Source organism: Sus scrofa, chromosome 12 (genome assembly GCF_000003025.6).
Source record: "Sus scrofa isolate TJ Tabasco breed Duroc chromosome 12, Sscrofa11.1, whole genome shotgun sequence".
Classification (NCBI taxonomy): Eukaryota; Metazoa; Chordata; class Mammalia; order Artiodactyla; family Suidae; genus Sus; species Sus scrofa.
In genome coordinates this window covers 22,222,364-22,237,927 of record NC_010454.4, presented here as the reverse complement: position 1 = coordinate 22,237,927, position 15,564 = coordinate 22,222,364, and the positions used below count along the sequence as shown (strand labels likewise).

General features: G+C 46.4%; 1 protein-coding gene across 2 annotated transcripts; it reads left to right on the top strand.

Moving 5' to 3' along the window:
* Positions 371 to 13,317, top strand: MSL1 (male specific lethal 1 homolog). 2 transcript variants are annotated; one of them, XM_003358056.4, is made up of 9 exons: positions 371 to 1,752; positions 4,274 to 4,497; positions 5,604 to 5,986; positions 7,890 to 7,937; positions 8,386 to 8,450; positions 9,248 to 9,315; positions 9,946 to 10,070; positions 10,236 to 10,308; positions 10,716 to 13,317. In XM_003358056.4, the coding sequence occupies exons 1-9, from the start codon at positions 985 to 987 to the stop codon at positions 10,804 to 10,806; spliced, it is 1,845 nt and encodes a 614-aa protein (XP_003358104.2). In that variant the 5' UTR covers positions 371 to 984; the 3' UTR covers positions 10,807 to 13,317. The 2 variants fall into 2 exon arrangements, with proteins under 2 accessions (XP_003358104.2, XP_005653965.1); XM_005653908.3 differs by lacking the exon at positions 7,890 to 7,937 and having other exon boundaries at positions 960 to 1,752.

Sequence of the window (15,564 nt, the reverse complement as noted above, 5' to 3'; positions counted from 1 at the left end):
TTCCACGGAGGGCGCCTCAGCCTCCCGAAGCCCCCTTCCTTGCTCTCAGCCCCATTCTCTCGCGCTCCTCTCTCCCGGGGAGCCTCCGCAGTCGCCCTTTCTTCCCTCCTCCTGGCCCTCCCCCGGCTCGCCCCTCCCCCGGCAGCCCACCTTCACCCCGCCGCTCCGCCGGCTTCTGGGTCCTCGCCCCTCATCCCCGGCCTCCCCTCGCCGGCCCCCGCGCCCGGCGCCCCCGCGGCCCCCTCCCCGCCCTCCTCGAGGCGGCGGCGGCCCCTTTCACAATAGCGCGGCCCGCCTCCCTCCTCTCGGCTCCCGGTTCGCTCCCGCCCGCGTCCCTCCCAGCGCATGCGCCCTCCTGCCGGCGGCGGCCGCGGCGGCGGCGGCTCGGAGCGGCTCCGTTTTTTTAAAGGGAAACGCTGAGGCGCCGGGGGTGACAGTGGGGGAGGGGGACTCGGAGCCCGGAGACCCCCAGGGGAGGCGACAGACCCCCTCCCGGAGTAGGAGGGCTTTGGGCGGACCCATCCCTCCCACCCCCTCCTGAGGAGGAGAGGGGGGAAAATGGAGGCTCGGGGCGGCTGAGGCGAGCTCCGGGGCGGGGGGCCGGGGCGGGGAAGGGGGGTGTGGGGTGGGGAGACGAGGCGGGCCCGGCCGGGCCAGGGGGGGCCGAAGCGAGCTCCGGGGATGAGCTCGGGGCGGCTGGGTGCGAGCTCCTGCCTCTGAGGCGAAGGCGGCGGCGGCGGCAGCAGAGGCGGCGGCGAGGCCCCCATGGGCCGGCGGCGGGCCTCAGCCGCGGCCTCCACTTCTCCGCACGCCGGCGGGATGGCGCCCGGGCCCCGGAGGAGCCGCGCTAGCCGAGGCCTGCTGCCGCGCTGCTGAGGCGAGCCCGCCAAACTCCCCTCCCCCTCCTCCGTCCTCGACCCCCAGCACCTCGCCCCTTCCCCACCCCCTCCTCCGTCTCGGTCCCCGGCGCTGCTCCGGACCACTATGACCATGAGATCCGCAGTGTTCAAGGCGGCCGCGGCCCCTGCCGGCGGCAACCCTGAGCAGCGACTGGACTACGAGCGGGCTGCGGCGCTGGGCGGGCCCGAGGACGAGCCCGGGGCGGCCGAAGCCCACTTCCTCCCCCGGCACCGTAAGCTCAAGGAGCCGGGGCCCCCGCTGGCCTCCTCCCAGGGCGGGAGCCCCGCGCCCTCCCCGGCCGGCTGCGGCGGCAAGGGCCGGGGCTTGTTACTCCCGGCCGGGGCGGCCCCCGGGCAGCAGGAAGAGAGCTGGGGCGGCTCGGTGCCCTTGCCCTGTCCGCCCCCGGCCACCAAACAAGCTGGCATTGGGGGGGAGCCAGCGGCAGCCGGAGCCGGCTGCAGTCCCCGACCCAAGTATCAGGCGGTGCTGCCCATTCAGACGGGCTCTCTCGTGGCGGCGGCCAAAGAGCCTACGCCCTGGGCTGGGGACAAGGGTGGGGCGGCTCCCCCAGCTGCCACCGCCTCGGACCCGGCGGGACCCCCACCACTACCTCTGCCCGGGCCGCCACCCCTCGCGCCCACCGCCACCGCCGGGACCCTGGCGGCCAGCGAGGGCCGATGGAAGAGTATGAGGAAGAGCCCTCTCGGGGGTGGCGGCGGCTCGGGAGCCTCCAGTCAGGCCGCCTGCCTCAAACAGATCCTTCTGCTGCAATTGGACCTCATCGAACAGCAGCAGCAGCAGCTGCAGGCCAAGGAGAAGGAGATCGAGGAGCTGAAGTCAGAGAGAGACACGGTACGGGAGGGGTTAATCTGCGTTCGGGACGAGGAGCGAGTTGTGCGCATGCTCGGGGGAAGGGGGCTGTAGAAGGTTAAGGTATCCCTGGGTTAGGGTTAAGGAGGTTGGCCACCAGCAAAGGCGTCATCTTGGGTGCCGGGTCCCTGGGAGCCGGGCTCACAGACACGCTGGGTTGGAGGGAAGGGTTAAAGGGCAGCCTACTGGGGGAGGGGAGGGTTCAGGTGCCAAAGGGTTAATTTAAAATGACAGCCGCAGACTTGTGGGAAAGACGTTTAGAGTGGGAAAAGACCTGATTTGTGAGGGGTTGAAAATGAAAAGGTGGGATGCAGATGTGGTGGCTTTGTGGAAGGGGTTAAACTAAAGAGCTTTGCGTTGGACGTGCATTTTGGAGAAGAGGGCCATAGCAGCTGTTGCTCCAAGCACTGCTGTAGCATCTTTAGATAGAGTACAGCAGGCCTTTTAATTGGCAGAGGGGTAGAGGTGATTCACGGTGGAATCTTATTTTAGTTTTTTAAGATGATATTAAAAGAATCATGGCCTTTGATTTCAAACAGTTTTTAACAGGAATTTGAGTTATAAAACATGACCTACTGATCAGTTCCCTTGTATCATAAGCATGGTGTTTAGAGGATGGAAGATTTTCACGGCATCAGGGGAAATTAAGCTTATTAAATGTATTAAGTAGACCAAAAAATTTCCCCTATTTTAGCATCTTAGGGTCGTAGAGGAGTCATTTATTATTTCTTTGTACTTCTAAGGAGCATGACTGTATAGGCTTGCTTTTACTGCAGCAGTAGTTAAGGGCACCTTATGTGATAAAATATATTCCTTCATATATCAGCAAAGCTGTGGTGGTGGGGTGTTATGGTGCCAGCATACCTTACAGCTGCCTAAAAATAAACATGGTTTCTACAATTGTTGTGTTCAGGCTGCAGCAGTCTCTCTCTCTCTCTCTCCCCTCTCTCCCTCTCTCTCTCCCTCCCTCTCTCCCTCCCTCTCCCTCTGTCTCTCTCTCTCTCTCTGGCGTTTTTTTGTGCGCCAAGGGCTGAGCAAGGGAGCAGAGGCTATTCATTTTGTTTGCTTTCCAAATGAATCTCTTCAGGCAGCAACTGTTTAATTGGAGAATGCATTCTGCGAGGTGGAATGGGAGCTGGGGCAGGTCTCATTAAAATATCTCCTGGTGTTGATTTGTGGAAGTTACTCAATATGGAGGTGGCACTGCTCAGCTACTGTACTGCAGTCTAGGGGGGTGATGGTACTGTAATTACAACACAACATGTCCTTACTTGGGGTGGGGGGAGGCGGGAAGAGAACGACCAGTAGAGGAGAAGAAATCAAGGAAATGTCACCCACAAACCGTGGTTAAGTAATGTTAAGGCTGTGAATCAAAACAGAAGGAGATGAAATGAGAGTATGGCTGACAAGGGTGCTCTCTGCTGATTGTGGAGGTTTCTGCTTAGTTCCTGAGGTAACGGCCCCTTTGCAGACTTTCCTAGGCAGGAAAAGTGGGGTGAGTTAAGGATAGAGTGTCATTGTGAACTTGGCATTCACTTCTTCTGTTGTGTATTGCAGTCTTAGCGTTGCTTAAGCTTGTTTCTCTTAGTCCAGTTGTTGTTTGGTCTCTCATGAAACCTATGCAGCTAAGTGGATGTAATGAAGTCAACATTAATGCACCTGTCTAACCCAAATAAAATTCTTATTTAGGGTATAAGTAACACAGTTGGCACCTTTTCTCAGGACATTTTAAGGTGAAGTTTTCAATGATAATAGACTTCCATTTTCTGTTTGATTACGTGGTCCTCCCCTTAATTAGAATGAAAAGACTTTGTTTTTAATATTTAGATAAATGGGTATATTTTTCCTGTTATCTCAAATGCAAAGCAATATGCATATTTGATGTTTGATGGGATTTATGGGTACTGGTTCTTTTTATAATTCTTTCAGATTGAGTGTTCATTGTTTAGGTGGCACCTCCCCACCCTCCCCTCCCCTTTGAAATAACACTGCAATCCCTAGTGACACTGTGATTGTGTGAGCTTTTAATTCCTTCTCAATGTACTGTTTGGACTTTGCCCTTGTGTATAGCATTTTGGAGTGGAAGTAGAGAGGATACAGTTTGGAGAAATTTATGGCCTCCTTAAAAGAACGTTAAGGTTAATTCTGGAAACTCCCAAACTGACTTGGAGCCACATGGTTAGCAGCAGCAGAGACCAGGCCATTTAAAAGGCATGTTGTGTCCCTCCCAGTGAAGAGGTTTTTCTTTCAGAAGAATGAACTGCACATTTCCCCATGCTTCTCCCCAACTAGGTTAGCCCTTAAAATTAAGTAGTGTAACCTGTCTTCTCTATTGTGTTTAAGGAAATCTATTCAGATTGACGTCTGCCTGTTAAAAATAAGTTGAATTGCTGTGGTTCATGGAAAGAGGCAGAAGACCATACTGATTCCAAAATGGGGCTAAGTTATCTGTGTTTAATTATTTTCATTTTTTAAGCCTGCATTTTGCCACTCTCTCTTTTAGCTCCTTGCTCGGATTGAACGTATGGAAAGGCGGATGCAGTTGGTAAAGAAGGATAACGAGAAAGAAAGGCACAAGCTGTTTCAGGGCTATGAAACTGAAGAGAGAGAGGAAACGGAGCTATCTGAGAAAATTAAACTGGAGTGCCAGCCGGAGCTTTCTGAGACATCCCAGACTCTGCCTCCCAAGCCTTTCTCGTGTGGGCGGAGTGGAAAGGGACACAAAAGGTGTGCTGATAACTTTGTTACACTGTCTGGACATAAGGACACCTGTTTCCAGTGACAGAGAGTAGAGAATTAGGACTTATAAATTAGTTTTAATACAACTATATCTTGAATCATGAGGCCTTCTGTGCTGAGAAACTGTCTTGAAACATTCTTGCACAGGCTATAAAAGTCTGTTAGGAAAGTTTTGGTCACAGTCATAATTACAGAATGCAGAGTACATCATAAAGAGAATGGACAACAAATGTGACAGCTGAGTTTCTTAAAGAAAACTATAGCCCTTCAGGTTAGGAACAGTTGAATTCCTTTATTGTGTTAGGCACTAGCAGGCATTAAAATGAAAGGTCTAATAGTCCTTGGACTCAAAGAGATTACTCTGGCTGTAAAGATGGCATGAATTTTGAAAACTCAGAATTCAGCTGTAATAAAACATGCAGATAGATAACAGAGATACAAACTAAGTTTTATAGAATTCAGAGATACTAAAGATTATTGTGAGTTAGAATAGTGAAACTTTAAGGAAGCAATGGATCTTGGAAAAGAAGTATGGAAGTTTAGGTTGGTAAAAAGGAAAGGAGATGGCATTCTGGCAGTGTGTGTGTGTGTGTGGCATTCTGGCAGTGTGTGTGTGTGTGTGTGTGTGTGTGTGTAGTGTGGTGGGAGAAAGAGCCAGGAAATAGCAAAACAAACAAACAAAAGCCCTCCTAACTCAGAGGTTGAATTAACATGGTATAGGATTGTGGGGGGAATAAGAGACTGGTCTCTGGTTGACAGGAATGAAATAGACCACAGAGTAGAGGCATCTGAAATTAGCTAAAGGATCTTGAGTAAAATAGGAACCTTTTTAGATTTGGTAGGCAATAGGATACTAGTAGAGGTTCTTAGGCATAGAAACTCACTTGTTCAACAAACATTTACTAAGGGCCTATTATATACACTCTTAAACATATGGCTGTTCCTGCTCATGACAGCCAGATAAACCAGACATTTAGATGTCTGAACACTGGTCATTTTTGCGGCAAGCTAGTTCTTTTGCCCCAAAATGTAATCAAATCGGGTTTCATTCAAGAGTCAATAAATTTTATAATGTTTTCTTCCCTATCTAATAGGAAATCCCCATTTGGAAGTACAGAAAGAAAGATTCCTGTTAAAAAGCTGGCTCCTGAATTTTCAAAAGTCAAAACAAAAACTCCTAAGCACTCTCCTGTTAAGGAGGAACCCTGTGGTTCCTTATCTGAAACTGTTTGTAAACGTGAATTGAGGAGCCAAGAAACTCCAGAAAAGCCCCGGTCTTCAGTGGACACCCCACCAAGACTCTCAACTCCCCAGAAGGGACCCAGCACCCATCCCAAGGAGAAAGCCTTCTCAAGTGAGATAGAAGATTTGCCGTACCTTTCCACCACAGAAATGTATTTGTGTCGTTGGCACCAGCCTCCCCCATCACCGTTACCATTACGGGAATCCTCTCCAAAGAAGGAGGAGACTGTAGCAAGTAAGGCATAGAGAACACTTGCTCTTATACCCTAGTGGTGGCGGTCAAGCTAACAAGTGTGAAATGCCTTTGGCATTTTTAAAAAAGTGCAATCAATAAAGCAGAGTTCTGTCAAGAATGAGTAAGTTAACAGCCAGAGACAGACACTGTGCAGGCATTGCAAATAGATGGAATTACAGCAAAATGTGCTCAATGTTTTTGCCTGCTTACAACACTGGGAGATGTGTTTGCCAGTAAGTTGCTCATCACAAGAGCACCAGACTTGGGGGTGTAATCTCCGGCAACTTGCATGCCCTCTGAAAGAAGGGTTTTCTGTGCTGTGAAATGCATAGAACTTATACTTTGCCATGCACGACTGTTCCTGCAATTGATATTGTGTGAAACCTGGGAGGGTGGTCTTTGGGTGTTCTCAGGGGCCAATGGTAATTTTCTGGTTGGGAAGCCAGCTTGGGGTGGGGAATTTCACCTGGGCCTCCGCTCTTTAACTATATAAACATTTATCTGTATCTCTATGTCCCGGTCTGGGGGGCAGGAGGAATCTGCCAAAGACCAACAGTCTTACTTTATCTTACTATACTTCACAAAGGTTCTAAATGTGAAGAGTTTACTTGGATTGCAGTAGCCCATTGGTTGTTCATATATTTAAATAAAATGGTCTACAAACTATTTTTCAAACAATAAGGACTATCTTGGGATATCTGAGCTGCTTGGGATGGGTGTGGGGTATGGGGCCTTGGTCTTCATTCCCTTTTTTTTCTTCATGGCTTCCACACAGAGATGTTCCCCTATCTCCTACATCAACCAGTAACTGGAATGTGCCTTCAATCGTGTAATGTTAGTCTGTGACAGTCACTGTGGGTGCCGCGGGGTGATGGTGGGGCAGCCTTCTTGGAAGCCACAGCCCTGAGTTTTTACTGCTGTGTCTTGCCCTAGTAGGGATGGGGATGGGAATCCATTCCAATGAGACAAGAGCATTCTCCAGGCTTTGTTTGGCTGTTCTGGTGACAAAATTAAGTGGGAAAGATAGAGTACTCTTCTTAATGATCTAAAACTCATTAGGCACACACTTGAGTACATGCGATAGACCAGGGCACTGATCTAGGTTCAGGTTTTTTGTTGATTCAGTCAGTTGAACAGGTTCATCCTTAATGGTTTAACTTTCTTGCTGCCATGGCAATGTGTAACAACTTAAGAGAAACCGTGAAGCAATTTCCCATCCGGGATTGGGAAATGGCTTGGTCCGGAGCTGTTCGGTGTGACTGGCTGTTTTTGAAAATCCTTTCCGCCCTAGTACAGAAAATTCCAAACACCTCTGAGATTGTGGGCCTAGCAGTACAGAAAGAGTCTGCCTGGGGGGATCCCAGCCCTTTGAGGAGCCTGAGTTGTGAATAAACGTATGAATCATTATTCTTGACACCCCTATCTCAAGAGGAAGTCTCAAAGGCTTGTTCTAAGGAAGCCAAAGTCTTTGTGCATGTTGTTCAGGCTGGACCAGCAAGGTAGTTTGTTTGGAGGGAGGAGGGAGCTGTTTAAGAAGACTACATATGTAAGTTTTGAGAACACTGAACTTGTATTTGAAAAATAGGGTCAACTTTTACTCACCTGCCATGTTCTGAGTTTAAGGTTTGATATCCATGGCCATCAACTGTTGCAGGGAAACCACCCTAAATAATGAAGAAAAGAAGTCGTCTCAGTGTAAAAAAAAAAGTGGTGGGCTTATTTTCTTTTCTTTTGTCTGTTGTTCCCTCTTCCCCTCCCCCAGAGAGAAATTCTCAAAAGAAAAACTCAAAAAACCAAAATGGCTTCCTAGTGAGAACTTCAGTGATGGTCCTTTCCTCCATTTTTGGGTATGGGCTTTTTTTCTTTTTACACTGAGATGATTCTTCTTTCCTGCATTATTTAGGGTGTCTGATGCCATCAAGTGTTGCAGGAGAAACTTCAGTCTTGGCTGGTGAGTAGAATAGGAATTGTGCTGGCTGGGCCTGGGGTGGGGGTGGGTGGGATGGTGGATGGTTGGGAGCTGTTTTCCCCATCAGTTGGATGTGGGAGAGTGAGAGTCCTTGGTGATCACACTATAGACTTCAAAATGACTACAAATTTCAGTTGTTTTTCAGGAACTGCAATAGCATCCATTATATGAATTGTCAGGTATTGGTTTAGGGTTTTTTGTGATCCTGTGTTTGGCAGACTGCAATGGCATTTTAGGTTCTTTTAATACCGTAGCGAGGACACTGAATATGGCTTCAGATGAGGCCGTAGAATGGATTCCTATCACTTGGTAACTTTGTCTTATCTGGGGAGAGACCTCTTGTCCTAGTGAATAGTAAATTGTATGACCTTGGATTTAAGGGTGGTTCCACCCCTCCTCCCTTTCTTTTTCTTTTTTTTTTTCTTTCCAGTTCCTTCTTGGAGGGACCACTCAGTAGAGCCTCTAAGGGACCCAAATCCTTCAGACCTTTTGGAGGTACGTACCCAAGACCTGTCAGGGGAAGGGGGTGAGAGACAGATGGAAGTGGGGATGTAACATGAATATGTTATGGTAACTGTATAGATGGGTTAAGAGAACCTTGAAGCCAGAAGGTAACTTGAGAAGTTATCCTTTGTTGTGTAGATGAGAACACTGAGGTCCAGAGTGGCTAAGTGATTTATTGAAAAATAAATAGCTAGGGAATGTTCAAAACCAAACTAGATTTCATTCTAAGTAGAAAAGTTAGCATGTGAGCATGTAACAGAACTACATATTCTGAGCTGATTTGACTCTTAAAAGTTTTATTTTATTTTTGCTTTTTTAGGGCCGCACCCGCGGCATATGGAGGTTCCCAGGCTAGGGGTTGAATAAGAGCTGTGGCCGCTGGCCTACACCAGAGCCACAGCAACGTAAGATCTGAGCCTCGTCTGTGACCTATACCACAGCTCACAGCAACGCTGGATCCTTAACCCACTGATCGAGGCCAGGGATCGGACCTGCATCCTCATGGATGTTAGATTCATTTCAGCTGAGCCATGGTGGGAACTCCTTGATGTGACTTTTACCTTGGAAAATTATAGAAATGATCTTGAAATATAGAAATTCTGCAGGGGGGTTGGGAAAGGAGTGTGTGTTTTGTTGCTTTTGTTACCAGGAGGTTTCCATGATATCCAGAGAACTCACAGACTCAGGTGGGCCCTGAAGTGAAATATTTTATATTCTTGGAAGCTGTAAATGAGTATGTGTGCATCACATGATGAGAAATAGCTTATCAACTGCTGTTCTCTACACAGAACCTGGATGACAGTGTGTTTTCGAAGCGGCATGCGAAACTGGAGCTGGATGAGAAGAGAAGGAAAAGGTGAGGCTAGGCCTGTCCATTCTGGGAACTACTGAGCCCTATAGGACCCTGACCTCTCTTATCTACACTGAGGAGAGCCCTGGAGTGCTAATACTTTGGTTTGTTTATTTATTTTTAGGGCCTCACCCACAGCATATGGACGTTCCCAGGCCAGGGGAATTGGACCTGCAACTGCCAGCCTATGCCACAGCCACAGCAACGTCAGATCCTTTACCCATTGAGCAGGGTCAGGAATCAAACCTTCGTTCTTATGGTTACTAGTTGGGTTTTTTAGCCACAGCGGAAACTCCCTTAATACTCTTAAATTACTGGCTTCCCAATTGGTTGAGTGTCAGAGTTTGAAATGGTTGTTATGGGGGAAAAAAAAATGAAATGGTTGTCATGTATGGGTAAAGATGTTTGGCCTCTTTTTCTTTAGAGGGAACACCAACATGTGCTCTAGACTGCTAGACCTTAGCAGCTCTTCCCTAAGCAAGCAGGCAGTTCTCTTTTTATCCTCCCCTCATCCTACCCCCATCTAGAAGACTCAGCAAAGATCTCCCTAGCATCTGGATTGGAATTGCTTTTATAGAGCAGGTTTTCAGTAATGTTGGGTTTGTTTGTTTTGTTTGTCTGGTTTGTTTTTCCCAGATGGGATATTCAGAGGATCAGGGAACAAAGAATTTTACAGCGACTGCAGCTCAGAATGTATAAAAAGAAAGGAATTCAGGAATCTGAGCCTGAGGTTACCTCATTTTTCCCTGAGCCAGATGATGGTAAGTTTTCTTTCTTGAGAAGAGTAGGTTTTTCAGAGAAGAAAAGGGTGCAGAGCTCCAGGATACAACTTGGTTTGAATGAATGCAATATTTTGGAACATTTATAATTGCTAGACATTCCCCATCTATGTCACTAACAAAGTCCCATTTGGCTTTCTTCCATAGTTGAAAGTTTGATGATTACCCCCTTCTTGCCTGTTGTAGCATTTGGACGACCATTACCAAAACTAACTCCACAGTAAGTATTGAGTTTTTTCTCCGCCTCCTCTCAGGTAGGCTGCACTTCACCTCCCACTTCATGGAAGCCTAGGTACACGGTAGAATGGCTGGGTTAGGGATATCTGTGGGTTTTTTGATGGAATGAGGCTGCTTGGACAAGTAACTTTTTCTGTGATAAGATTCCCAAGCCAGGAATTAGGAGGATTGTTTTTTGAGTTAGAAATAGACTTAACACTAAAGATCAATCATTTTAATAGCACACTGTTGCTCGGGCTTTGAGGGAGGAAAAGACACTCTAAACTTGGGACTTGGGAGTCAGGGCTAGGAGTGGTGAAGGGCATAATGTCTTTTTTCTGAGCTACTCTTACATTCGTACTGAATTTCTCTAGTCTTGCAAGTTGACTTTCTTACCCGCTTTTTTGCCAGGAATTTTGAGCTGCCCTGGTTGGATGAGCGTAGCCGATGCAGGTTGGAGATCCAGAAGAAGCAAACTCCTCATCGGACATGTAGGAAATAGCTGTGTTGGCAAGAACCTTCTGTCTTCAGATAGTTGTAGCATGCCATTCCCAGAGAGTGGCAGAGACCTGTATATGTGACCTATGTCCTCATGTATGTTACATTTGCTGATAATGCCCTTCCATACTCCCCTGATCTTGGTTTTGTTTTCATCACTCTGATTTCACAAAAACTCTTTCATTGGGCTAGTTGTGAATTATGGAGGGTGATTGGGATTTCTTTTCCCTTTTTGGGGAAATGAGCTCTCAAGCTCAATCTGCAGGCTGGCAGATTTGGAAGCTTCAGGGGTCTGGTTCTCTACATTTGCCTATGTTTAAAGGGGCAAAAGGGCTCTCTTCATTAGACTTGTGGAAGATGAAGCAACCCCTGCCTTTGGAGCTGTGCCTACATGGCACTCTTCTCGCCCTGGTATACCCTTCCTCATTGTTTGAGTAGAGTGGTATTTACCCTAAGCAAACAAACAAACAAACAAAAAACCATATCACCGTGAGCTTAAGGATCAGATGAGGAATAGCAAGTGACGTGATAAAGCAAGTCATCTTCACAGGGTAGAAGAGAGATTGGAGAGTTGGTAGATGACTATCTGAAAAGACAATTGTTCTCTGAAAACTCTTCTGTGATATAGCCATGTGGGAAGAGATATTTGGCTCTGATTATTTTCTTAGTTAATGGGTAACTGAATTTATTCCCCTACCCCTCAAAAAATAAAATCTTTGGAAAAGAGAATGAGGATGGTTAGTTTTGGACCAGTTATGGCTCTAAACAAAAGGAGTTGGCATTTGGAGATGGCATGCCAGAACCTGTATAGATGTCCTTGTGTCACATCACTTCTCAAGTATTCCTTAGTTGGGTTTTATCCTTTTAGCTGAGCTCTTGGTGGGGGGACAGACATTGAGGGAGGGTGGGGGTGTATGTGGAAACCCATGCTTCCTTTGGCTGGCAAATGTCTACATCTGGAAACAGGTGTACCTAATGAGCTTCTCCATTCACTTTGTAAAAATAGATTTGTGTGTGTACCATCTTGGCTCCCTCCCACCCCCCAAACCACTCCCCCTCCCCATTATTAAAAAAAAATTCAGGACAGCACTCCAGGCCACTTTGGTCTCAGTGTAAGATCCCTGTAACTATCTGGAAGGAAAATAGAGCCAAGACCTCTGGTCTTAAATATATAGGAATTGCCTTTCTTTAGTCTTCAGGACTATTGTGTGAAAACAAGTAGGGGTCTAATCTCCTAGAAGGTAGGGGCTTTTATCCTTGAAGAGAATATGTCCCCAGATTATTAGCACTTTTAGAGGAGAAGCCAAGGTATGTAGGGTGTGTGGCCGGCCCATCAGTGGAGCATGAGAGAATGGGATACCATTGTGGGAAGAAAAAAGTTCCTCAGGGGCCTCCCACTGCTAAAGCTTTTTGTGAGACGTTGATCTGTGCTCCCTGAGTTTGACTTTTAAAGGAATTATTCCGGCAGCACATGTAGTATTCTTGGATGATCTTGCTGCTCTTATTTTTCCTTTCTCGTGTGTGTGTGTGTGTGTGTGGGTGTGTGTGTGTGGGTGTGTGTGTGTGTGTGTGTCTATGGGTTTTCATTTGTAACTCCATCTGCTTAGGAGAGTGGGCTCTCCACAAGGGAACCTGCTGTGAACTTCATTGCAGCAAGAATGTAGAGAGAAATAGGACTTATTCCACTAGGGGCTCTCATCTCACACCTTAAGGAGAGGAAGGAGATTTCTAGAAAAACTGGGCCAGATTTTCTTTGTTCTCCATCATTTTAATACGGCAAGCTGTTTGGCTTTCCTACTCTGACCTATGTTATGTTCTTTTATAATGTACCCAAGAAGAAAAAAGACCAATCAGTGTCTCTTTATTTTAGTCCTTGATTCCTCTCAGTTCTTGATTTTCGGCATTTGTCAGATTCCTAATTTGGATATGGGTTAGCAGATTTAACCTTTATGTTTGTGCCTACCCAGGGGACTCCCCAGATTCTGAACTTGAGTTAGGCTAAGAGGAATCCATGAGGTGCTATCTGGGCAGACTTAAGTGGATTTTCTTTCCTTGGTTCTCCTTTGACCTAGGACTTCTTGTTTTATTGTCCCCTCTTCTAGATCAACTCTCCTTTGATTTGGATATGTTGAAGTTTTGTTGAGAAGGAGGATGGAGAGTAGATCAGCAAAGTTCCAAGAGCAAAATTACAGTGTGTTAGAGTGTGGGGGGAAATCAGTCGTATTTTTTCCCTACATGGGATACAGCACTGTGAAATCCCATCTTCAACTGAAGGCCCTACAGTTCTCCTAAAACATAGTTCTTTGTTTCTTTCTTTAACAAAGTTTAAGCTAGTGTTAATAAATTAAAAAGAGAAATTGCTTGTCTGTCCACTTCAGCTTTGTTTTATGCCCATTTCATATTGTTGTCTGTGTTGTAATTCATACTTTTGATACCATTTCTGATGTGTAAAATTGGTTGTCTTGTAAATATCTTATAAAGAGTTCAATTGTAAATAAACTATTGTGGCTGTTAATTTTTGAATTTTGCTTCAATTTATTAGACATATTGGGAAGCATTAAATAATGCTGTGTGTGTGTATATATACATATATATACATACACACATCATTTATACACATATATATATAAACACACATATATCCCACAGCATGCAAAAGTTCCCAGGCCAGGGACTGAACCTGTGACAATCCCTGATCCTGTGACAATGCCAGATCCTTAACCCACTGTGCCACCAAGGAACTCCTCTGCTTATAAGTTTCTCTGCTTATAAGTTTTAAAAGGCTATGGCGTCCCCATCATGGCTCAGTGGTTAACGAATCTGACTAAGAACCATGAGGTTGCAGGTTCAATCCCTGGCCTCCCTCAGTGGGTTAAGGGTCTGGTGTTGCTGTGAGCTGTGGTGTAGGTCGCAGATGTGGCTCGGATCCAGCATTGCTGTGGCTCTGGCATAGGCCGGTGGCTACAAGTCGGATTGGACCCCTAGTGTGGGAACTTCCATATGCCGAGGGTGTGGCCCTAAAAAAGACAAAAAACAAACATAAGTTTTAAAAGGCTAGAAAAAGAAATCCACTTTCACAAAATAGAAAAACATACCTTTTCTCTTTTATATGAAGCATTCATCCCTCTGTCCTGTATTCTTCCTTACACATAATGCGCAACTTTAAAAACAAGAGATTATACTTGGTGCCTGGTGTCTAAATTAATAAAACCTCAGTTGGAAAGAACTTAGACATGATTTACCTTTGACAACATTCCAGACAAATGAAGTCCAGCTTCTCCTTTAACACATTTCTCCTATAACTTTTTTTGTAAATTTTAGGAAATCTTGCTTGTTGACAAAATCTAGCTGCTCATAACTTGAACTCACTAGTTCTTGCTTTGCCTTCCAGGGTGATTAAAAAAAGATCAATTCCTCCTTTCCTCATAGTCCCATGAATAGTTAAAGGGACTGTTTGCTGTGGCTATCCAATCTTCATGGTAGAGATCTTAAAATTGTTCCTCAAAAGAAAGACTTGAATGTTTCAGTTCTCCCTGGATGAGTGAACAATTTGCTTATGTCTATTTAAAAGCTGAACTCAGACCAACTGAAAGGCAAAGTGGCAGACTTTCCATATTTAGACACTAAACTTGGCAGCCAAGTTTATAAATTTACCTTGTGATCAATAGGATCCTCTAAGTCTCTCTTTTTTTTGTCTTTTTAGAGCCGCACCCAAAGCACATGGAGGTTTCTAGGCTAGGGCCTGAATCAGAGCCATAGCCTCCAGCCTATGCCACAGCCACAGCAGCGCTAGATCCCAGCTGCATCCACAACCTACACCTTGCAGTAACGCTGTATCCTTTAACCCACTGAGCAACGCCAGGGATGGAACCCCCATCCTCATGGATACCAACTGGGTTCTTAATCTGCTGAACCACAACGGGAACTCACTCTAGGTCTTTTTTGAGCCTGCAGCATGTGAAAGTTACCAGGCCAGTTGTCAAATATGTGCCACAGTAGTGACAATGCTGCCACCATGTAACTCCCTTAAAACAAAAAATTAAGTCATACATCCTCCATTTTTAACACAGGCAGTTGGTTTTTGGAGCTGTATTTACAAGTTGTCATATTGGTCACTTGTTTAACCAACTGAGATCTGTTTGGATACTGACTAAATATCTTAATTCATTCAGAAGGACTTCTAGTTTCATACTGCATATGAATTTGGTATCAGGACCCTTAACCATATTTGTAAAAATATTACACAGGACAGACTCCTGTGCTATCCCATAAGGACCTTGCTCTGGTGTGTGTGTGTGTGTGCATATATATACACACATATATTTTTTTCTTTCTAGGACCGCAACTGTGGCATATGGAAGTTCCCAGGCTAAGGGTTAAATTGGAGCTGCAGCTGCCAGTCTATACCCCAGCCACAGCAACACTGGATCCTTAACACAATGAGCCAGGCCAGGGTTTGAACCGGCATCCTCATGGATGCTAGTCGGGTTTGTAACCAGCTGAGCCACAACAGGAATTCCTCTGGTGTATATTAATGTGCACTCCTGTAGGTGCACTAATAGCTTAGCTGAGGCTTCTTGTACGTTACCATGGTCCAGAGATTCTTGTACGTTACCATGGTCTAGGGGTTTAATCTGAGCTGTAGCTGCCGGCCTACGCCAGAGCCACAGCAACGCGGGATCCGAGCCGCGTCTGCAACCTACACCACAGCTCACGGCAACGCTGGATCGTTAACCCACTGAGCGAGGGCAGGGACCGAACC

Excerpts from the sequence above, each read along its gene's own strand:
- MSL1 (XM_003358056.4), top strand. The coding sequence starts at position 985 with ATGACCATGAGATCCGCAGTGTTCAAGGCGGCCGCGGCCCCTGCCGGC. Across the intron at positions 10,071-10,235 it reads TTTCCCTGAGCCAGATGATG|TTGAAAGTTTGATGATTACC; the intron begins GTAAGTTTTCTT and ends TTTCTTCCATAG. Across the intron at positions 10,309-10,715 it reads TTACCAAAACTAACTCCACA|GAATTTTGAGCTGCCCTGGT; the intron begins GTAAGTATTGAG and ends CTTTTTTGCCAG.